Source organism: Bipolaris zeicola (genome assembly GCF_000523435.1).
Source record: "Bipolaris zeicola 26-R-13 unplaced genomic scaffold scaffold_130, whole genome shotgun sequence".
Lineage (NCBI taxonomy): Eukaryota > Fungi > Ascomycota > Dothideomycetes > Pleosporales > Pleosporaceae > Bipolaris > Bipolaris zeicola.
The window spans coordinates 41,084-63,737 of record NW_006912179.1 but is presented as its reverse complement, the minus strand read 5'-3'; the positions used below and the strand labels follow the sequence as shown (position 1 = coordinate 63,737).

Below are 22,654 nucleotides of genomic sequence, written 5' to 3'. Positions count from 1 at the left end.
TGGCCACATTCTTTGTAGCTTTTCGCCGGTCAGTCATCCATCTTAACACACCTCGATGCCTTGTTATCATCTATCGTGCCGATGCTGACGGTCCAACAGCTTTGGAGTCACTACCAGTCCCCCGCACATTGCAAAAGCTTGACATTTACGACCTGGTAAGCCCCTTTCACCATGCCAGGTGGCTCTTCACTTTCACCGTCTCGAGTCTACTAGCTCCCCTGCACTTCTCGAGTCACTATACGACGTCTTCCCCTTTCATTTTCATTCGTCACCATACGGTTCCACTACGTCACACCCCGCTCACTGGGAAAAGAGGTTAACCTTCTACTCAGAGCAACCTTCTTCTCTGCATCTCAGTCTTCCTGTTCGCACGCGTTGTTGAGACTCTACCTCGTCTTCCCCCGAGGTCCGCATCCTCAGTCTGCCCAGAACTACTCGCAGCTCAAGGACGCGACAACACTCTTTCCACCAACTGTCTTTTCTGTCTCCAGTCTATTTCCCTTGCAAAGCCACTGCAATGGCTGCCAACGGTCGTCAACAGAGCTACGTGGCTCCTAATGCCGGATACAAGGGTCAGCATATGCTCAACAATCAAGGTCATGGGTCCGCCCAATACCTCCCCCGAGGTCTGCCTATGTCCCCCCATGGTGACAATGGAATGCAAGGTCTGACAAACAACATGACAGCCCTCGGCATGCATGCTTCTTATGGATCATCCGGCACCTCCAAGCCTGCCACCTCTGTACTACCAGGCAGCTCTTCTGACTACGGCAACATCCCAATCTCCAACGGGCAGGGACTCTGGGTCCCAAACCAGCATGTCATCGGATCCATGTATCCCATGATACCTGGCGCCCAGCATCAAGCCGGTATGACGCCTTCTCCTGGCATGTATAGCCATGCCGGCACGTACGTTCAGCAGGCAGCATATCAATATGGCCAAGGCGTCATTGACAATAGCCCTGTCCCACCTGCTTGGGCGACTCGTATGTCATCAGCCGAGATTCCGTCGCTCATGACGCCTCGCCGTGACTCCATCTCTTCCAATGAGAACGACAACCCTGGCACGCCTCACGGCGGTGGAGGCATGTACCGTTACGGCAACAACACTGCTATCATGGATCGTTCTCCAAACGCACTTTACTTGAGCAGTGCTACTCCTTCTCCATCACAGTTGGTCCATCCCTACCAGGTCATGGCTCCGATACAGAAGCAGCAAACCATACCTACATTGCCTCCACATCTGTTGGCGCTGGTGCACCAAGAACCACCTATTCCTCGGGCTATTCCTGCTCCTAGCTCCCCACACAAGCCACTCGACCGTAGCCTGGAGAACAAGACTGGTGAAACGAACGTCTACATCCGTGGGCTGCTTCCTGAGACTACGGATGAGATGCTTCATATGTGGGGCAAGCGCTTTGGTGACATTCAGAGCTCCAAGTCCATCATTGACCTCAAGACCAATCTTTGCAAAGGGTAAGTGACTTATTACTCGTCACACCTCTGTGCTTACTGACTCGTTGATACAGATTCGGCTTCATCAAATATCATAACTTTGAGGATGCTGAGGACTGCATTCGCGGCTTTCACTATCTTGGATATGAAGTAAGCTTCGCTCGTGTATGTTCCAATTGCCCAAGCACTTATCATGACTTGCTGACCTCTTATAGGAATCCTTCTACTCCAAGCTCAAGAAGTTCGCCGATGAGAGCAACACCAATCTTTATGTGTCCAACATCCCCAAGAACATGAATGAGCATGTAAGTGACTGCAGAACTCTTCTTTTCTCGTCTCTAACAAAAACCAGGAACTCGCCTCAATATTCGCACCTCACAAGGTGTGTTCAAGCAGGATACTCCGTGACTCTTCTGGCACTGGCCGTGGCGTCGGCTTTGCTCGGTAAGAAATAACGCCTCTTGTCAGTACTCGAACATCACTAACCGTCACTAGTTTTGAATCTCGCGACATCTGCGACCTGGTCATCAAAGAGTTCAACAACACTCCTGTGTCTAAGCCTGGTGGCGAGGAACATCTCATTCAGATCCGCTTCTCAGATACACACGAGCAGAAGATGCTGAAGCAACAAACTGCTGCAGGCCGTGTGTTTCGTGCTGCAGAGTATGAAGTCGGCGTTGCTCAGGCCAGGGCTCTGGGAACGCCTGATCGTTACCTTTCTGCGTCCCCGATTTCACCAGGCCACGCCAACGAATTCGAGATGTTCATGCGCGGCCAGCGGCAGCCATGGTCGCCCCCAGTACCATCTACACTGGGCCCCGCCAGGTCATCCGTATATTACATGCCCCAGGGTGGACCTATCAAGAGTGACGATGGTACTTCGGAGAATGGCGTTGAAGTCAAGACAACCCCCGCAACTCCGATCAAGGCTGACGACAAGTCGGCTTCACCAAGCCGGTTCTCCAACCGCAACGACTGAACGCACATCTTTCCAAGTCACCTTTCACGTACCTATTCTTCACAACTGCTGTATCAGCATCGAACTGCGGTATTCTCTTGGAGACTTCTTTGGCAATGGTCGCATACTATGAGCACGAGCTGCCTGGAACCCGTTATCTCAATGCGTCACATCGCAGCACTGTGTCTGAAGCTTTGAGCTTTTGACATTCATCTCTGCAACCCATTCCCGTCTCTATCTTCACGCCGTGGGGCCCTTAATACTTTTGTCCTTGGCCTCGGCACCTGGAACATATCCTTCTCGTCCAGATCAGGCTCGCGTTCCCCTCTAATGGCTATGCTTGGGCGGCTTCTTCTTTCACATTTTAGAAGTATTTGTTAGTATCTGGGCAAACCAGTGAACCAAAAAGATGTTAGGATGTTAGTCGGGATATCTCTTTTGTTTCTTCATCGATGGCGACGGCAGGATTCATACGGGTGGCTTCTATGGTCGAATTTGTCGTAGCTTCGATAGTTCTTCGTATGATGCATTTTCTTGGTACTGTTTAATTTGACCATGGTTGCCGTTGAAGGCGTATGCTTGACTTTGGTGCTCTATGACTGCGCACAACCCAGCTCTCGTTGCCGTTGTGGGAGCATAGGCTATCACGGTCAGGCCGTACCCTGCTGTCATTACGTGGGCAAAGATTGATTCCTCGTGAGGGGTTGTCAATGATGGCCTTGACTGCTTGTCAGATGGATTGCCCATGATTTTGGATACATTATACAGGATACAACATACGTATACGTCTTGACGAGATGGTAATCTGTATTTGCCACTTCAGTATGCATATTCAACAGTTGACCTTACTCCTAATGTGCAATCCCTTCAATCACTGTAGTTTCCAAAAAGAAGACAATATAGACACGGTGCAAAAGGATATGATGCAAGGCAGAAGGGCAACAAACCCCTGCGTAAATCTATTAGGATGTACAAAAGTGCCGATTGTGCACAAATGCTGCCCATGTTCTACAAAACGATAAAAAGGGAAACGCAGAAGCGGGCCAATAATCATGTCACGTTTCTTTTTCGTTCCTTTCCTTTGATCTTTTCCTTTTTTGGCTTTGATCGTGTCGCTCAGTCTTCCCATTCTGGGTTCTATAATTGTTTACGTTAGCATTTTTGCATCATTGAGAAATTTAAAAGGAGTTAGCTTACCTTGCGCAGAATGACCACACCTTCTAGTACATTTGTTAGGCTGAGGTACTTCTCGTCCTCCAGTTCCGCCCTCTCGCCGTGTGCTAGGAGCACCGGTGTGCTCTGTGTTTGCCATCCAGTGATGGTCTTTGGGCGACCGGCCTGACCCACAATGTCTACTGCTTGACCAACGCGCACGTTGACTGTGAGTGGCTTGAGTTCCTCATCGAGAGTAATGAGGAAGCGCGGTGACATGGCGGTAGCCAAGTAGTAGAGGAGGTAGTGTGAGTCGCCGGCAACGAAGGACTTGGCATCAATGAGAGACACAAGGACGGTAAGGAGACCTGAAGCTGCGACGCGAGACAGGACCTGGCGGTCAGTGTGGAATGGGTTGAGCGAGAGCGTGCCCTTGCCAGCATGCAAGAGACCTTGCGCTATGCGGACCATGAACAACGCGTTGGGGTCGCGGTGGTAGTAGCTGGCTAATTGTCGTAGAAGTTGTGCCAAACGAGCGTTGTTGGTACCGGCACCGCAGAGACCCATGGCAAAGATAGCGTTAATGGCGACATCGTTGTCGTTGTCGTGAGAGTATCTTGAAAGGGTGTCGTAGACCTTCATCTGTGGATTGCTAGGGCTGATGAGACCCAGAGCAAGAGGCACAGCCTTACGGATGTTAGCCTCGCCATAATGCATCAGGTGACCGAGGGTGCGCAGAATCATCTCTTGGCCGACATCCTCGCCCATGGCGACTAGTGAAAGACCAATGACCGCGTATGATTGAAGGAGCTCGTCGCCCTTCTTCTCCTCGCTCTCGTCCTCAATGTGCTCATTGCAGATATGTAGCAGTTGCTGGATCTTCAGCACAGCACCAGTACCCGCCCACGCACACACCTCAGTGAGTACAGAGGCAGACTTGGCCATGGGGTGGTCGAGCGCCTTCAATGTTTCCAGAATGACGTCAACCTCTTCTTGTTGGCCAAAGAAGAGTAGAGCAAGACCAAGGGCCATGAAACGAGTCCACTTGTCCTTGAGTTGCTTGGTTCGGTCCTCGTCCAAAAGAGTGTTCATCAGGGCGTCTGTGACGTCTCCATTGGCGGAGCCGACAAAAATCATTCCAAGAGACAATGCTGCCATGGCGGAGAGCTGCATGTCCAGAGTGGTGTCACTGACCACTGGCAAGAGGACGTCGAGGAGGTCTTCTTTGTTCGACCCCGCGTATGCAAGACCAAGACCCATGATGGCAGCCAAGCGAATGTTCTTGTTCTTGGAATTTATGTTGTCCTCGTCTCCCAGGAGAGCCATGGCGGGGTCAGAGTCCATTCGTACTCCAGAGTTGAAGATACCAGTGGCGAGCATGGCACCAGCCTTGACCATGTCCTCTTCGACTTGGGTGTAGGGGTCAATTCTGTCAAGACCTTCTTCCACATCCCAGAGCATAAGCATACCCATGGACGCGGTTGTTGAGAGCATACCCTCGTCTTTGGTCTTCCATACCCAGCTAGTCTTAGTAGCCTCACCCAGCATGAGCTTGTCGTTAGCATAACCCGCATTGACAAAGGCATTGACAAATGCGGAAGCGAGGTTGTGTCTGGCGGAGTCGGTGTTGGTGAGGCCGGCGGTCCTGCTACTCTCGAGATGCGTCTTGTAAATGTCGTCAGGAGACTTGGGGTCCAGGATGTTTAGCTCTTTGCCAAGCGCTCGGAAGTGATCAGGCAAGCGGGTGTTGTTAAGACACTCCTGCAATTCAGGGTCTTCGTCCTCGGATACGTCGAACCATATCCGCTGTCGCCCGCAAAGGAAGGCCATTTGCCTGCGAATGGACTTGTCCTTTGTGGCATCAAAAGCTTCTTGGATCAGCTCCTTCTCGTGTAACCGTATGGCTATCGCCATGGCCTGTGTGTACTGCTTGTATTTGGCATAGATGCGGTAGGTGGTGCGGAGGAACTTGTCATTGTCCGGGTATGTGAGCAGGGGTACGTTGCTATGACGGTTAGTAAAGTGCACTACAGTACATCTTGAAGAGTCCATACCTGACCATGTAGAGCGCTACCCTCGAGTATGTGTTTTCGTCAACGTATTGCTCAATTTGGTCAATCATCTCGAGCTCGGACAGGATATCGACAGCGTCGGCCTCGGCATTGTGCTTAAGGAAGAAGGGAACGAGGGTCGAGGCGAGGTCGGTCACATCGTCGGTGGATTTGTCGTCATTGAGGCGGTTCTGGTATTCGGAGCCAATTTCAAGCGCAAGGTGGCGCATGTACTCGTGGCCCCATGAGCCGAGATCTGTGGAGGGGGCTTCGAGGCGGTACTTGAGGCAGTCCAGGCGCTCCTCGTCGGAGTATGTCATTCCCAGAACGGACATCATATCGGCAAACGATTGCTTTTTCTCCAATTAGCCTGTCTTTGCGCCCTTGAGCAGCCACATCAACGTACCTTGTTCTCACCGGCTGGCCATGATGCGTAGGCCTTCTCTAGGCTCTCGTAGTGTGGTCGGAGGAATTTGAGCGGCTTGGGCACAGCGGTCATGGAGCTCGTCGATGTCTTGATGAATTCCTTGATCTGGTCGAGTGCGGGCTTGTACAGGCTGGTGTCGGATCCCTAGAAGAGGACAAGGTCAGCGCATGCTGCGGGGAGCACGGGATAGACAGTATCACATACCAGTATTCGGTCTGCAAGCATGTCCAGGTCGCTCTTGAGCTGTTGATCTTCCTCGCTAAGCTCCTCTGTCGTTGACCGTCAGTATATAATCTCCGAGATAGCTACCATCTCAGCTTGATTGCAAGCCAAACATACCGCCAGTCGTCGCCACGCCGCCCTTCTTGTCCTCTGCATCGGGCTTTGCGTCCTTGCTCTTGTCTGCATCGTTTGCGGCTGGCGCCTTGCCCTTGCCTTTGTCGGCAGTCGTGGGCTTCTTGTCGTCGTCCTTAGCCATGTTGATTACGATATGTCGCTACCACCGGCGGCGAACTATGTCTATTGTGCGGGGAGATAGCGGCGTCGACGGCCGGTAATGAGGGGACTGCGTTTGGTGATGGGAGATGTATACGCGCCACTCGAATGAAACGGGAGCAGCTTTAAGGCTGGTGAGAGGGAGTGGTAATGGGCGGATTGATGTCAACGAGGCAGCTCTTGCGTTCGCGTACCACTTCCGCCGCGCTAGGGCCAAGCACCGTCCGCCGATGATGAGCTGCGGCGGCGGCAGCAGGCGCTCAGACCCTCTCTTGCCTTAGAACCATCCAAAAATTATATTCTTCCACTCACCCCAACCCCAGCAACCTCCTTCACCTTCACCCGGACAGCCGTCGGAATACGCCTGCCATGAAGCTCAACGTCAAGAACATTCGCTACCTGACCGCCGATGACTGGCGCGCCCTGACTGCGGTATGCGCCCGCAGCCCGTGTCTTCGTCTGTGTCTATGGTGGGGGGACTAACGCTGATCAAGACCATGACAGACAGAAATGGGCAGTCGAAATCATGAGATTGTGCCCACGCCTCTGATTTCCCAGATTGCCGCTCTCCGCTCAGGCACTGGCGTTCACCGCTGTATTTCCAATTTGGCCAAAATTGGCCTCATCGCAAAAGTCCGCAATGCCAAATACGACGGCTACCGCCTGACGTACGGCGGCCTCGACTACCTCGCCCTACACACCCACCAGAAGGCCGCTACCGTCTACTCGGTTGGCAACCAGATTGGCATAGGCAAGGAGTCGGATATTATTGTGTGTGCCTCCGAGACGGGCAAGCAGCTGGTTCTTAAGATCCACCGTCTGGGCCGCATATCCTTCCGCACAGTCAAAGCGAACCGTGACTATCTGCGGAACCGCCAAGGTGGCTCGTGGATGTACATGTCGCGTCTCGCCGCCCTGAAAGAATATGAGTTCATGAAGGCGTTGCGAGCCGAGGGCTTTCCAGTCCCCGAGCCTGTCGGCCAGAACAGACACACCGTCGTCATGAGCCTCATCGATGCCTTTCCCATGCGCCAGATCTCCAAGGTCGGAAACCCTGCGCCTCTCTACGCTGAACTCCTCGCCCTCATTGTCCGTCTTGCACAATATGGTCTGATCCACGGAGACTTCAATGAATTTAACATCCTTGTCGAGGAACGCACAGAAAAGGACGGCAACGTGACCCTGGTACCTACGCTTATCGATTTCCCGCAAATGGTTTCCATCGACCACGCCAACGCCGAATACTACTTTGACCGCGACGTTGCCTGCATAAAGCGTTTCTTTGATCGTCGTTTTGGCTTCACAAGTGACGAGCCCGGCCCGTTCTTCAAGGATGCGACAAAAAAGCTGGTCAAGAGGTTGGATGTCGAGGTGCAGGCTTCTGGTTTCAGCAAGAAGATGGCAAAGGAACTGGAAGTTTACATGAAGGAGCACGGTATTGACGGTGACGCTGTAAATGCCGAATCAGGTGTGGATGGTAACGAGCCTGGTGACGAAGATGAGGATGAAGCTGGTCTTGAAGAAGACTACGGCGAGACTGAAGACTACAATGACAATGAAGGTGGACCAGTTGGTGACGATATTTCTGCTGAAACCGAACTGAAAGACGACGGCGAGCAGCATGCATCCACAACACTCGCTTCTCAAATGACAATCCTCGAGATCAGAGACAACGACCCCCTACCAGACCTCAACGACATCAAGCCACCTCCACCATCTGGTCCTACAATAACAACAAAGGCGGCTAAGAAGAAGGCCGGATGGGCCTTGTAAATCCGTCCGACCTACACCTTCAGTTTCATCACTCCTCCTTTTTCAGCGATACCCACGATTCCACACTGCTTAGGCACTTGCATCTAAAAAAGTAAGATTTTGAGATATACATAGACAAGAAAGAGAAAAAATGCAATGCATGATTGCATGATATCCATTTATCCATCTACCGCTCACTTCTACATTACCATCCCACATGCTCTATATCTCTCTCCTGTATGTATCGCCTCCGCTTCCATCGTATGAGTTTCCATTCAGCACACAACCAATATGACTCTCCATCCACCCTTACCCCAACAACACAAACACATCCGCAAACACACCCTCCTTCCCCAACCTATCCCTCGCATACTTCTCCTTATCCCTCCTCACCTCCTTCTCCCACGCTCTATCTTCCTCTTTGCGCACCTTCTTCTTCCTCTTTTCCTCCTCATCCATGATAGCGCGGTACGTCACGTACCACTCCGGTTGCCCCGTACTACTACGAGCGCCGCGTGTGTTTTTGTTGGATGAGCAGTGTACCCCAATAGAGTATTTTGGTGGCTCGAGGCGAGACATGTGCTGGGGTTTAGGTTTGCGGGATAGATGCAAGATGGAGGTGACGCTAGGGGAGGATACGTAGCGGGATACAAGACTCGGAGTTCTGCGAGTGTCTTTTGGTTTCTTGGTTGTTGGTTTGGGTTTGGGTTTGGGTTTTGTGTCATTTTTGCGGAAGAAGAGAGAGGTAGTTGAAGTACGGGGCTGGTTGGCTTGAGCCTTTGGTTTGGCAAAGAGGTTTGAGTAGTGTGAAAGCATGGTGAGAGTTGGTTCAGTTGATTGGGTTGATAGGGTTGACTGAGTTGACTGAGTTGGTCGATTCGGTTAAATGAGTTAAGTAAGTTGAGTGAGAAAGCAAAGGAGTATCAGTACTGCTGGAGTGATTTTATAGTGAGTGTGCACATCGTGTTTGTTCACTCGCGGGCCCGATCACATGCGGTCATATGAGCCGGTTTCACTCACGCTTCTTTACCATTCTGGGAATACATAGACCATTCCGGTCAAGGTTTTGGGGTATTCCGGAGGCCAGGTAGTCACGTTGATGAGCTGCAGAGGCTACTGGTGATAGCAGAGTTATGGATTTATGTATAGAACAACCGCAACAAAACGATATATCTCGTCTTGAAGTGGTCTTCTTCTTGAAAACTGAGAGATACCAAATTGTCTCTATTGGGTATCATAAGCCAGTGCCACCTTGTACAAAATAACGTTTTGCCGTTAATAGCCTGTTGCTGAGTGGCGATCCAGACCAACCAATACACAAACCGTCCCGAGACCGCGGAAATGGTCTTGGCACTCACCCTGTTCTTTGATTCACGGTGATTTGCCTCATCATGTGCTGCGTTAGTCGTGGCGGGGACGCTAAGTGCGCGGAGTGAAGATTTCCACATCGAGGTAGTTCCTAACACTAACGTGAGTAACTTTCACTATGCCGTTGGACTTGACGAAAGGATCAGCTGAGTAGATATATTCGGAGCGTGTGAGGAGTTTGGTGCTCAGAGAGGGCTCAGAACCATATCTTGATCAGCTCCTCCGAGACTGCAGACGGAGTGAGGACGCCTGACTCAGTGATGATTCCAGAGATCAAATCTGGAGGCTGTTTTTGGGTCAGTACATCATGTATGAACTGTACGATGCGAAACTTACAGTGAAATCAACGGCGTCATGTGCGTCGAGCGGAGCGACTGTCGAGCCTTGTTTTGCGGTCATGTCAGCAATGGCCTCGTCGAAGACATTACGCTGCTCTTGTTCACCCTTGATATTTTGCTCAGCCTTGTTTTCCTCGGCCACCTTGAAGTCCAAGACTTTCTGCTCGATTGGCAAGTCGAACTGGCTCAGCGGGTAGAGCCTGACGAACTTGTGGCTCTCGGCCACGACGTAGAATGGCTTTCCCTTGCTCTTGGCCAGCACGCCCAGCTGGTATGTTCCCATGCGCGATATTATTCCTCCGTTTTCTACAACTCCTTCGGCGCCCACAATGATCATGTCGACCTTGCCCAACGAGTATGCAACTGCCGAGTCTGGGATCGTGGCCACCGGTACGTTGTGTTCTCGGAGATCGGCAACCGTCTGTAACCCCTCCTTTGAATCGAGCGAGCTTTCAGATGGCAGGACATATACGACCTTGAAGCGGAGAGTGCTTGATTCGGCCGCCCTTCTCAATAGCGCACCCACTACTCGCGAGCCACCGTTTGTAAGCACAGTGCCGCCGTCCCGGATGAAGTGCTTGCCAAAACTGGCTATCTTCTCCCTGCTCTGCTTTGCTCTGTCCACAAACAGCTTTCCGTTAGAGAGCAAGTGGTTTCGTATCGCACGGAAATCATCTTCTGGGCCCAGATTTAGGCTGGCGGGGCGGTTGAGGGTGGTAATAAGATAGCGCTGGAAGAGGTCGGTGCCGGCAGAGAGAGATATGGGGTTTGCGATTGAAGCCTTCAGCGCGGCAGTGTGGCGTTCGAGAAGATCGAGAGTCTCGGCGACGGTTGACACGGAACTTTGTGCGATTGCTTCGACGAGCGCCTCGATGGCCGCGACGGGCATAGTAAGCTCGGGATCATCTTCTAGGATTCGACGATAGGTCGCGACAATGTCGAAGTCGGGCTTCGTCTTGGCCGCAGGTTCTGCACTCATTTTGGCGGTAAAATGTGGGTGTGTTACTATTTCGTAGACTTTTGGATATTTTGTAGGGAGGGGTCGTCGGCGATTGAGTCATTCGCCAAGACCAGAGGATTAACTCCGACCATAGTTTCCCCAGATTTCATCCAGACCTGCTTCCGAGACAAACACCACTGAACTCAATCCCTGGTTATGTATACATTGTCAGGGCCTTCTCGGAATGATTTCGTCTATTGCGGACATATCAGTCTATGAAAGTTAATCATTCACAATGGCCACGTTCATCGCATGCAGTCATTTGTGTCCATCACAACCCGGTACCCTAAACACGAAATGCCCCGTCTTTGATCCAACAAAACTGATATCGGCCTTTCATCTGCCCTTACTCCTGGTACGTATTCCCACGCTACTGCATGATATGAAAATTGGAGCCATTCCTTGTACCTTTTGCGGAGTACTGTGGGAATAGAACGAAGTCGATGTTTGACAAACAAGTGCCGTGCTTGCCTCAAAAGTTTCCGGATTTGACAGCTACAGTGGTATGCGAAGTCAAACTAAGGATGTTCTACTACAGTGGCGAAAGTCATTGCAGCGGTCACGCGTAATGACGCTTGCGATGTCTTCTTCGACAAAACCATCTTAATCTAGGGTCTATGAGCAGAAATCAACCACATATAAGGTTTACAACATGATTACAGGGTCTTCCGAGCCTTGGAATAGCCTGCACTCAACCATGGGTGGTCCTCACCCTCACAACAAACAAATGGATTACTAATCGTATGTGGTGCACTCACACTTTCTTACCCTTCTGTCACGATGATCCCGCAACATCGATCACGAGAGTTTTCTCTGCGTCCATATTTTCTGCGAATTCTATAGCATCCGCTCTTTGTAACTTTCTCAGTTACTTTGGTTTCCGATCTTACCCCAGACATGGACTACCCCCCAGCCAGCCCCCACCAGACGCCTCCCCATTGCCGGAAGGCGAACAGAGTTTCACAGCTGATCGAATACTATCAAAATTTGTCTACTTCTTTGCCCTCGACTCCAAAGACCCCTGTTAAGAAGAAACTTATTATCGAGCCGGGCCCATCATCAGCAGCTAGTCTGGTCAAACGCCCGACAACTCCATCTGAAGCACTGGAGACTGAATTGCCTCAGTCCGACAGTCATTCAACAGCAGTTCCCTCTCCCCTATTCTCTAAAAAAGCGCGTGAGAGACCAAGGAAAATGCTGCCTACCTCGTCAGCGCAGGACTTTACCATTACAATTCCGATCACGGTCACTCTTCTAGCCAAGGCTTATTACAAAAACTGCCGAGAATAGGCAATAGGCCTCACACGAGTTCGCTTGAATCCGGGTAAGGAATCTGCGGCATATTTCTAGCCCCGAATTGTAAGATCGTATTCAGCGGTCAATGTTGAATAGACGTTGAGATCACCCGGCACGTCTACTACGTCACCAGAAACGCCGCCTGGAGCAAATCCTATTCGTATGGCTCGCGTCGCCAGTGGACTGGAATTTATATACAGCCAATGCAATCCGCACCTCAAGAGCAGCAGCAACATGCGTTGCACTTGGAGACCGACGTGACCTCTTCTGCGGGGTGGTGGATCACTAGGGACTACACTTCAGAAACACACGCTTCTCGTTCTGTTAGTCCAGTTACCTGTCGCGAGACACGATAAGAACCAATGACTGAAGATCAAGTCCCAAGGTCTGCTCAATCTATCAAGGATCATGAGGATGTTCCACACTCGGCCCACGACCTGGATGACGTTACCGGACCTGATTGGATGTTGGGTGAGGAGATCAAAGACGCGCCGAAAGTTCTTGAAGACCCTCGTCTATTTTTAGCTATTGATAGTCACAGGAGTTCGGGGGATTTACTAGAAGTCGATTTGAAGAGGAGGTTGTATAGAGTAAGCCGAAAATTGAAGAACCCTCGAATAAGTGAGAGAACTATAACACATTGATACTCAAAGAACGCCCTTGTTCGAAGCGTTGACCGCAGTATTGCGGAGTCAAATTTCTGGCCTCCATCCGGGGAAGATTCAGCAACAATTCTTCGACGGATAAACAATATGTGATGTTCTTGTATGATGACGCGTTTTACATGGGGCCCGACGTCATGCGCCAACGAAACTTCAGGGCTTCTGTGGTTGTAGCTCACATGATTGTAAGCCAGCTTCCTACCCAAACTAGCATTACCAGAAAGGAACGTGTTTTGGACCAGTCGATTTGCAGAGTTCATACAGGTCGAAAGAATATATGTTGGTCCCCCAGGTCAGCAAGCACCCATTGACTGATAATTACCACTACCACTCACACGCGTCACTTTCCCGACCTCCCGTACAACATGACAATAATATCAGAAGTCGCCTCTAAAGTGAAGGATATTTGCTTAGTACCTCCTACGGAAGAGGAAACATCCTCATCAAAACAAAATCTCAAAAATTCAAAACAGTCCCAGCCGGAACCGAAACGGCCCGTCCTCGAGATCACGTCCTATGATCGCTTCACTCCACCAAGTCCGACACCCGACCTTGAATACGACTGCCGCATAACCAACAACCCATCTGAAGAACTCCGTAAAACATGCACGGGGCTCGATGCCATTTTGCAAGAAGAGCTTATGAGCCGGAGCTCGTTTAGCAACATGGTTACACGGGCGGAAAGCGACATTAGACGTCTTATGGAGGTGGAAGACGTGAGGGCTCTTCGGGCAGGTGAGACGGCTATTGTGAGGGTAGGATGTCTCTGCGGGAGCGGACATCATCGCAGTGTAGCGTTTGCAGAAAAGCTGGGACAGGTGCGGTGGTGTGAGCAAGGGGAGTGGGAAGTCAGGGTCTCGCATCGAAATCTCACCAGTGGAGTAGAGGAGATGAAGCGGATTAAGAGTGAGAAGAGCAAGATGAGGGAAAATAAAGAGATAGAAAAGAAGGACATACATGGTTGTGCTGGAGGAGCGGCGCGGAAATAAGTTGAAGATGACTATGACTGGAATCTGCAGGGATCACATGGCGTTATTCAAATCGAAGACAACCTACCTTTGATACATCTATGGAGTCCCAGAAAGTTAAAAAAAACGGCTCATACAACTCCTACGCTGCACCGCCTTTCGACAGCTCAAGCATCGTCATAAACGACTCGGACAGCGAAACCTCAGAGGCATTACGACCCACCTGTGCATTCTCAAACTGTCTCATGTCCCGCTCCTCCTCCTCCACCAACAACCGCCTCTTCTTATCCTCAGCCTGTCGCATTTCCGCATCTGCCGCCTCTTTTGAGTTTGTCGCCCACGGACCAATCTTATCCACCCTCCTCTTCATTGCATCCGTCTTGCTCTCGCCCTCGCGTTCGACGGCCTTCTTTTCCGCCTCTTCCTCTGCTTCTTTCATCGCGATCCTAACGCCATGTTCTTCCTGCCAGATCCGCCATATATCGTCGTCCCATGAGTCGCGCTTTGCTGCGGGTTCGTACTCAGCCCACCATCTCATTACCCCACGGTCGATCATGTCGAGGTTGAAGATGCGCCGATGCCATGCTTTGACATGTTTGAGTATGGCGTTGTTTCGAGTAGTTATGACAGGGTCAGTTGGAGGTGGTAGAGCAATGTACTCAGCCGTTATTTTATGGCAGCGTGGAACGTAAGGGTGTTCGAGCCAGACGGGGTTTTTTTGGTAGTACCAGTATGGGATGGTGATGACGATCATTGCGGATGACGGTGTTCTATTGGTGTAAGGGGGCTTGGTGATCAAATTGACTTTGATTAGTATGAGGATATTATGGGATCATGGGTGTTGTATAATATAATGGTAACGGCTCACTGATAGTTTATACATGGTGCGGTCTGTTTGCCAGTACATGTTCAGGTTTGTTATCTTCACTTTGTTTTCATCATTCACACTGTCACTCTGGCTCTACACACGGATTATTTTCACAACAGAGCCGGAAATGCGCAAGTGAAAAGGATGAGGCAGTATGACCTGCTGTGCCGTGATATATGATTCACCCCTTGCGTAATGTACCTGTATGTCCAAAGTTAGTAGCACTTCATGCTGAACAGCACTCTACACCCTCGCTATGCTTGAGCACACTCATATCTATAGTCTCTGACTATAGGAGCACTCTAATGGAACGCAATATTCTAACAGTTAGCTGTCTCCGTGTACTTTGCAAGGATCATAGCGCTCTCTCCGAGTTCTGCTCAGAGATGGTGAATTGTTGTTCGGTACTGTCCATCGAATCAATTGTGAATACGGGGGGTTCAAGCACCTCCTGTCAACAGCCAAGAAGCAGAACACATGAATTCAATGACGTATCTCACGATCACTCTTCCACTCTGTGCCAAGCATTCACTCAATTGCTGGCACTTGAACAACGCAATGGTTGTTATCTGAATGCATGATCGTGAAAACAATCACTCCACAACGATGAGGTGCAGTGCTTGGTGCATGCAGACACTTCAGCGCCGCGGCTCACGAGATCGACTGGCTCGGACTTCTTCCTAGAAAACATCCAAAGCTGTCTCACCTGTATCGTGGGTTCGCCTCACCTTGTGATAACGTTATTTCTTTTTCCTTCGCCATCACCCTGTTCCATCGGTACGTTTGTATGCATACACTCACGATCCCAAGAGCCAAGTACTGCCCAATATCCTCACGTTGTCACGCTGGCATCATATCTACATCTTGCCAGATCAATCGCTATAGAGGTAGAGAGGTTCTAGCCTCTTATCTCTGGTAACACCCACACCGCTCACACAGGTAGTTCCTGCCAAAAAAAAACAATGAAGCATGGACCACACATGGTGAAGTCAGGCGTCATCCAGCCTCGGCATCGAGAACGTCAGGGTTTTGGGCATCGGTGCCGATGGTACTTTGACATGCGCACTCCACAACCTTGGCATTCTTCGCGTGCGGATGCAAGGAAAGATGCAGTGTGCAGTAAGTACAGCAAAGAGTTGCATATGTGTAAGATGAACCCCCGTCCCCCCCCAAAACGCATGTGGAGATAGGAATGGGAAAAACAAAAAGCCTGGATAGGCATAGTAGTAACCGTGCGTGTGCGAGGTTGTCTACGTGGCCCAACTTGACTGACTCTTATTGAACATTAAGGTTTTGGGGGCAACGGGCAGCAACGTATCACACAGACATGCAAGAAATACAATGTGTGCTTCGATGGTGGGAACCTGTTTGTAGTACGCACATCGTCATCACCGACTTTGCATCACATGATATACTCACATAGTTCGTCCCCGTAAGCTAGTAGTAGTAAACGAAAGGCAGAAGCGAGAGAGATCCAGACTTTCGGTCAGGCAGCCTTTTTCTTTTCTTTTTTGCTGCCTCACGCATGACGATGCATCCGAGTATCCGAGCTTGTGCAGGCCCGAACCCTACCCATACATGTATTCCCATATATAATAATCCTATGCACGGTTCACTTTGTCACACTGCAAGGACCAAGCTTACCTGTCACAAGACATGTTGCGCACACACACCTCGTAAACAAATCAAAGGATACCACGACATTTGTTTTGCATTAGTACTAACTATTAAAATTATTGTTCTCGGTCAACTTTTGAGGGGGCGCGGCCCAACTAAATGCTTTCTGCGTCATATCCCACCCCTTGGAGCAATTGCACTGATGAATCAGCTTACTATTGGTAAGCGGAAACATCAAAAGGGTAACAAAAGCAAAGAAAGAACAAAAGATCCCCGCAGCAGGGTCGGCCAAGAAGAGGAGGGGGTTAAGAGTAGCCCGCGTGCTCTGTTTCCCCAACAATGCAGCGATCGTCCCATGCCCCCCTCCCACTCCCACGCCGCCTTCTTCCCCCCCCCCTCGCTCTTCTAACCGAAGCCAAGCTTCCTTCTCCTGCTTCCGCGCATTCCCATTATGCAAGCCAAGCCTGATCCCAACCACCAAGAAGGAAAAATAAGGAAGCGAAAAAAAAAATCGATGAACCGAAAAAAGGTGCCAGTTTGGTTTGTGTGTGCGTGCGTGTGTTGGTTTTAAAAAAGCCGACCTTTTGTTTTTGTCACCCCAGAGTACCCTTTTATCTCACTCTCCCACATCTACACCCACATCCACGTGGCCATTCTTCTCCAATCCGTTCTGTCGGGCCGACAAAGATCAGGGGAAGAAAATGAGCACAGTCATTTCTTCTGTGTTGGAAATTGACGAAGGAGAAAAAGGGAGGTGCGTGCGTTATATCGTGTTGGGTAACAAAAAAAGGGTTGGGTTTGGTCGTACAAAGAGAAGAGAGAAATGACCGAAAATGATGTCATTCCTGTCTCTCTTTCTTTCTCTCTTCCGTGCGCGCGTAATTAACTGACTCGGAGGGTAGTAATCTTATCCTTCTGCATCGTGTGTGAACGGGGACTTGGCAAAAAGGGTCCTCCCCTCCTTCCTCTCCGCTCGCTAGTTTCAGTTTGTTGTGCCGTTCTTGGACTTTTGTGGGTTTGGGCTGCCAAAAAAAAGGCCCTTTGTCGTCATTCTCCGATCTCTCTCTCTCGTGTCTGTGTCTACTTCTACTCCCCACGTGGGACGGATGATGAGCTCATCACTCCTCGGACTCGACGCTCTCGACGCTTGGCGAAGGGGACGAGTCGCGGGTGTATCGTGAGGAGAGGGTTGGGCTGGCAATGGGTTGTTGGGAGATGGTGGACTCGCTGTCAGAAGAGAGGTCTTCAATGGGGAGGCGGAGCATTTGTCCTCCAACGAGGTTGGGGACGTAGACGTATTGAGGTGCTGGAGAAGACATGGTGTTGATGGTAGTAGTAGTGTTGATGTTGATGTTGTGGTTGTTGTAGTGTAGTAGTAGTGTAGTAGTAGTGTAGTAGTAGTAGTAGTATGTGTTACTTGTTGAATGACTCGAAGATGAAGATGTCGAGTGTAAAGTTCACGATGTTCTGGCTTTCCAAGTCATGGAGGTGGGGGGACAAGCACCCATCTATATACTGTCAACTCTCAGACCACCCCAGCCAAAACAGACGCCCTATCGCTCTCTCAACGATGCCACTCACACACCACCCCAAGCTCCACCCATGTAGCCCACACCAACCCAAAACCCTATCCCCGACAATCCAAGCACCGTATTACCCACCCGGTCCCAGACGCAGCCAACCAGCGGCCCCATCCCCACCAAGGGTAGCGGGGCACTATCTCCGTCTCCTCCGCTTACCAGCGCTGATTCGGCGTCGCACCTGCACAACGCGTGGCAAGTCTCCCCGATGCAGCTGAGGTGTGCCGACTTATTGCGTCCGGCCCACGGCGATAAGTGGTTCATGCGCGCGGTACGTCGTTCAAGGCCCCGCACCCCCATGCCCATGCCAATACCGCACATCCCACCTGGCCCAAAAGCCCATAATATCACTCTCGTCTCTCGTCCGCTTTCCGCCAGCGAAACCCCCCCAGAGGCCAAGCCCGGGCGCCTAGTCCTCGTGATTTTAGCGCCGCTCACGTCGCAGCGTCCGCAGGCCTAGACCTTCTTGTCTACCGCCTGCTAAGAGCCTGGGCAGCACGTAAAAAAACCCATCATCGTCATTCACTGGCTTTTTGGTCTTCTGCCTAGCTGGATTGCGCCATATGGGATAGGCAAGAATGCCAGTCCAGTCCTTGCCATGCGTGTATGTGTGCGCCTTGCCGTGCTGCCTAAATAAGTACGACGCTTTTCTCGGCCCTCCCCCGGATTGAGGATTGAGGAGATCGACATTTTGCACCCAAAGAAAAGAACAGAGTTCGTGATAGAGTGTCTGGGTTTAGCGAGCAAGTGTTGGGCCGCGCGGGTCAGTGCGGTTTCATGTTCGGACTTTGCGTGTATACAAAAGACCGAAAGATGAGTCAGATGGCTTTTCGTCGATTTGCAAGACTGTGCACCATGTGGACGACAGTGTTTGGATAGAGATAACCTGATCGTAGTGAGGTGGACAAAAAAAAAGTAAGCAAACAAGGTGTCGCTGTCAATCATGGTGGAGATGGACTACAGTTCACGATGACGGTTGTGGGGTTTTGGCTTGGCCTAGTATCCAGATACCCTGGCTTCCTGGGCATTTTGAGGCGGGGCCGAGAAACGCGCCGAGAGCTTCGATACGATTCTATTCACAGCTCGCGATGGCCGTGGCGATTGCTACATAACACGTAGGTAGTATATTAACCCAAGTAGACTAGTCGTCCGTACAAAGACGTGATGCTTTTTTCAGCTGGCATACTGTTCGACGACTCGTGTAGAGGGTACCGAGACCCTTTGGCTCCGCGATAGTTTATTGTTGCGCACGGTTGGGGCGTTGATAGCCATTGATTGTGGCGTTTTGGCCTTTGCCACTCTACTTTACATCGGAAGCTACTCTATAGCTGCAGACAGAAGCCAAGAAAAAGCGCGGAACATTTTTCCTCTTGGGAACAATAAGTTGTCATCGAGCATTTTTTGGATACGATTTGATGGTATACCATTCACTGTCTATTGAATCGCGATCGTAACTCATCTCTCACCAACTCTATTCAACCCAACGGCTATCTTAACTTGCACCCAATCCTCGAATCCTTCCCGTACACGTAATACCACCGAGAAACCTAATCTAACAAACTGTACATGCCAAGAAACGCATCCAAGAACCTTCCGCCAACCCTCCGCCAATACTTCCCCTTTCTTTTAAACCCGTGACCGTTCAAAGCATGACCATTCAAGCCATACTTCTATTCTACGGTACCCGGGGGCAACGCCCGAACCAGCATAATACCAATATACCCCCGAATGACCTCTTACAATATCAGGTACAGCTACAGATCATATGATACGAGAACCGTATGTTTTGCTTTTCTTCCACACGAAGTGGTACGTTGGCGGCGCCAGCGAGAAACAAGGTACCTAGCGCGACCAAACTTTGTGAAACGGTTCTTAGTTAGCATGAGAGAGAGAGGGGGGGAGGAGCAAGACACGACTGAGTTCTGAACATGAAGATTGATAAAGTGAAAAAAAAAATTGATTTACGAAGCAAGCGCTGACATGGGGGGGGGTTTTTTTTGCGAGGAAAGGACGTGATTACGTTAGACCCAAGTTCGAATTGACTTTTGATGTCGCGTTAACCCGTTGCTTATACTTTCAGTGCTAACGGCAGATGTGAGGCGGGAGTATCCGTAAGAAAGTTTGTCTTAGTTGAAGTAATGTTTGTTTTGTTCAAGAAATGTTCTGATGTCAACGCTCCCCGAATACAAAAGTTGTGATGAGAGAACTTTGGTCCTTTCGCCGGGATCCTATAATGAGAACTTAACAATCTCCGGTCTAATCAGGAGCAGAGTACAAAAAACGACAAGTGCATCAAAATAAATTTCCTAATTACGACAAAGCATAATGTTCCCTATATGTTCAAAGCGCCTACTATACTCCTCGCTAATGCCACGCTCATATATCCAAAACTAGACATCATCATCTAATCTCGCTGGCCTAACCTTGCTAGCTCTAGCATCTCCCTTATTACCCTTCCAGCCCCAAGGCATGTCAGCCATGGTTTTGTCCTCGTCCTTCCCAGGCCACATGATCTGTCCGAGGAACAGTGCGCGAGCACAGAACACGGCCGTGATGAGCCACATGATCACAAGTAATAGAGTCAGTGCGCTCGCCACGCCATTAATAGCTTCACTCTTGAGCACCTTCCCTGCTTGTATTGTCGCGAGCGTGAGTCCGGCATTTGGGAAAATAAAAGCCCACCAGTTTAGCGTAAACGACATTTTGCGAGCTCCGGCTATGACGGCAATGGTTGTGACGAGGAAGAACCAGTACGCGAACAGTATAACGAAAAGACCAGCGACGATGCCGATAATGCGCAAGATTTCGCCGTCGGGAACAGAAATAGTTGTCAAGTAGTTTGCTGGGACTTGATCTGGTGCTTGATTCGCGAGCGAAAGGAGTCCGGCAGCAGTGTAGCCTGCAGATGTTAGCACGAAGACGGTAGACTATCCTTAGGGAGACTAAAGACTTACCTGCTGGACCAACAGAAACAAACATGCCCGGTCTAGTAGATGGAGAGGGCAAAGCATGCGTCATAAGACGCTGCATATAAAGACCGTATAGCAAGAACGAAACCAACCACGCAAGTCCCTTGAACATGATGGCGCTCACGAAAATCTTCCAGCTCGCACCCGGAGGCTGACCTGGCAATATAGTCCCAGCCAGCGTTCCCACTACAAGTAGAGGGTAAATAGGAAAGATCCAAGCGGGAACAGCATCAGCAACATTAAGTCGCTCAAGACGGAAAAACATGGAATATTGTAACAGTCCGACAAGAAACGCTGCAGCGCAGTACATCCAGTACGTAACTTCGAGTCCCTTGGTCAGCCACGGCCCCGTCGCCGAGTCACCGTAGATGTACGTGCAATTCAGAATCAGCGCGAGGGACACCCAGTACGTGCCGAAGAAGAGGCCTTCGACCGGATGATGCAGGGACTCGAGGAGTTTCCGGGGAACAAGTAAGAAACGGGTGAGCATGCATGAGCTGAACAGGACGAAAAGGACTAAATCGAAGACGAAGACGACTTTGCCGATAGTTTGTAGCCCCGTAAACTTGTTTGGCGTATTTCCTAATACCACAGCAAGGGATCCGGTAGACATTGTGCACGCAAACCATGTCCTATTGTTCCTTGTGTTAGCCTAACTTTCCGAAGCGACGACAAACTTTTTTTTGTGTTGCTACGTCAGAATACACATACCATGTAAAGTGAGCAAGCCGATCACGAAGGCCTACCTGCTCCGGCGGCTTCTCCTCATCACCATCATCCTTGTATTGGTTGTGTCTTCTATCGCGAAACTTCATGGTGCTGAAAAATAAGGAAAAACCTTCACGCGCAGCGAAAAGAAGTTTGTCAAAGTAGCGGTGCCAACACGCTCTAAGATAACAGTTTGCAGCTCATGACCTCTATCAACCTTTGCTGTCCAAAACAAGCTGCGCATCATTCGTCATCAGCTTTTTTTTCCCGCTCAATAACTGAGACTTTCGGATCGCCGGCACAAGGGGAAGCATTTGATCGCACGTGAAGTGTGGGTGGAGCTTGGGGGGTGGGAAATTTTTTGGAAGATGCTATGATGTCATTGTGAAGGCGCCAAGGGTTACGTCAGACCTGACTCATTTGCTAGGTTTCTTTGACGAGAACATGGATGTTTTGGAAAATTGCCGTTTTAGGGTTTAGAGATCTTGATGTGTTTCACGTCTAGTGGTAGGGTAGTGGGTGGTCGTGATGCGATAGGATCGAGTAGCAGAGTCGCCAAGACGTACTATGCGATCCGATAGCCGTTGCTGATCGTCAGTGTTTTTACCCCGCTTGTATGGTCTGCTAGAGATGGAATCGATAGTCTGAGGATGTTTGCTACTGTTCATTTCATCGATGCTACGATGTTAGCGTGGGAACGTCACTCTTTAGCTAGCGATTAATCACGTGAGAATGTCAGCTAAGAGTAGGCGAAGGAGCAGGTCACTGGCAACCTTCTCTATGAATCTAAAGAAAGAAAGAGTAGATAAATAGGAAAAACCGGACAGCCAGGGTACCCAAGATGATACATAGCCAACGCCGTATACCTCTCCAGTGTCGTTCCAAGATTTCAGTTACATCTAATTACTCCGAAGACACCAATCAAGTCACGGACGTAGCGGATCCAATGCTATGAAACCATCCATTTATTTCAGCGTTCTAGCCTTTGTA

General features: G+C 50.2%; 10 protein-coding genes across 10 annotated transcripts; 4 read left to right on the top strand and 6 right to left on the bottom strand.

Moving 5' to 3' along the window:
* Window positions 1-517: 517 nt before the first annotated feature.
* On the top strand, window positions 518-2,434 carry COCCADRAFT_6780 (uncharacterized protein; the record flags this gene model as incomplete). The annotated part of the gene is made up of 5 exons (XM_007716178.1): window positions 518-1,476; window positions 1,530-1,620; window positions 1,671-1,760; window positions 1,808-1,899; window positions 1,951-2,434. 5 exons carry the CDS (start codon window positions 518-520, stop codon window positions 2,432-2,434), a joined length of 1,716 nt encoding a protein of 571 aa, XP_007714368.1.
* Window positions 2,435-3,529: 1,095 nt separating this feature from the next.
* COCCADRAFT_6779 (uncharacterized protein) lies at window positions 3,530-6,521 on the bottom strand (the record flags this gene model as incomplete). The annotated part of the gene is made up of 6 exons (XM_007716177.1): window positions 3,530-3,550; window positions 3,611-5,570; window positions 5,602-5,969; window positions 6,023-6,187; window positions 6,248-6,312; window positions 6,383-6,521. The coding sequence occupies 6 exons, from the start codon at window positions 6,519-6,521 to the stop codon at window positions 3,530-3,532; spliced, it is 2,718 nt and encodes a 905-aa protein (XP_007714367.1).
* A 386-nt stretch (window positions 6,522-6,907) lies between these two features.
* COCCADRAFT_38572 (uncharacterized protein) lies at window positions 6,908-8,311 on the top strand (the record flags this gene model as incomplete). The annotated part of the gene is made up of 2 exons (XM_007716202.1): window positions 6,908-6,970; window positions 7,043-8,311. The coding sequence occupies 2 exons, from the start codon at window positions 6,908-6,910 to the stop codon at window positions 8,309-8,311; spliced, it is 1,332 nt and encodes a 443-aa protein (XP_007714392.1).
* A 288-nt stretch (window positions 8,312-8,599) lies between these two features.
* COCCADRAFT_38571 (uncharacterized protein) lies at window positions 8,600-9,106 on the bottom strand (the record flags this gene model as incomplete). Its single annotated transcript, XM_007716201.1, has 1 exon — window positions 8,600-9,106. The coding sequence occupies one exon, from the start codon at window positions 9,104-9,106 to the stop codon at window positions 8,600-8,602; it is 507 nt and encodes a 168-aa protein (XP_007714391.1).
* Window positions 9,107-9,854: 748 nt separating this feature from the next.
* On the bottom strand, window positions 9,855-10,975 carry COCCADRAFT_38570 (uncharacterized protein; the record flags this gene model as incomplete). Its single annotated transcript, XM_007716200.1, has 2 exons — window positions 9,855-9,944; window positions 9,995-10,975. 2 exons carry the CDS (start codon window positions 10,973-10,975, stop codon window positions 9,855-9,857), a joined length of 1,071 nt encoding a protein of 356 aa, XP_007714390.1.
* Window positions 10,976-11,893: 918 nt separating this feature from the next.
* On the top strand, window positions 11,894-12,286 carry COCCADRAFT_27942 (uncharacterized protein; the record flags this gene model as incomplete). Its single annotated transcript, XM_007716181.1, has 1 exon — window positions 11,894-12,286. One exon carries the CDS (start codon window positions 11,894-11,896, stop codon window positions 12,284-12,286), a length of 393 nt encoding a protein of 130 aa, XP_007714371.1.
* A 1,033-nt stretch (window positions 12,287-13,319) lies between these two features.
* Window positions 13,320-13,943, top strand: COCCADRAFT_38569 (uncharacterized protein; the record flags this gene model as incomplete). The annotated part of the gene is made up of 1 exon (XM_007716199.1): window positions 13,320-13,943. The coding sequence occupies one exon, from the start codon at window positions 13,320-13,322 to the stop codon at window positions 13,941-13,943; it is 624 nt and encodes a 207-aa protein (XP_007714389.1).
* A 121-nt stretch (window positions 13,944-14,064) lies between these two features.
* On the bottom strand, window positions 14,065-14,478 carry COCCADRAFT_27940 (uncharacterized protein; the record flags this gene model as incomplete). The annotated part of the gene is made up of 1 exon (XM_007716180.1): window positions 14,065-14,478. The coding sequence occupies one exon, from the start codon at window positions 14,476-14,478 to the stop codon at window positions 14,065-14,067; it is 414 nt and encodes a 137-aa protein (XP_007714370.1).
* A 3,047-nt stretch (window positions 14,479-17,525) lies between these two features.
* COCCADRAFT_101601 (uncharacterized protein) lies at window positions 17,526-17,726 on the bottom strand (the record flags this gene model as incomplete). Its single annotated transcript, XM_007716198.1, has 1 exon — window positions 17,526-17,726. One exon carries the CDS (start codon window positions 17,724-17,726, stop codon window positions 17,526-17,528), a length of 201 nt encoding a protein of 66 aa, XP_007714388.1.
* A 2,651-nt stretch (window positions 17,727-20,377) lies between these two features.
* Window positions 20,378-21,771, bottom strand: COCCADRAFT_6773 (uncharacterized protein; the record flags this gene model as incomplete). The annotated part of the gene is made up of 3 exons (XM_007716176.1): window positions 20,378-20,886; window positions 20,942-21,588; window positions 21,668-21,771. The coding sequence occupies 3 exons, from the start codon at window positions 21,769-21,771 to the stop codon at window positions 20,378-20,380; spliced, it is 1,260 nt and encodes a 419-aa protein (XP_007714366.1).
* Between the last annotated feature and the right edge of the window lie 883 nt (window positions 21,772-22,654).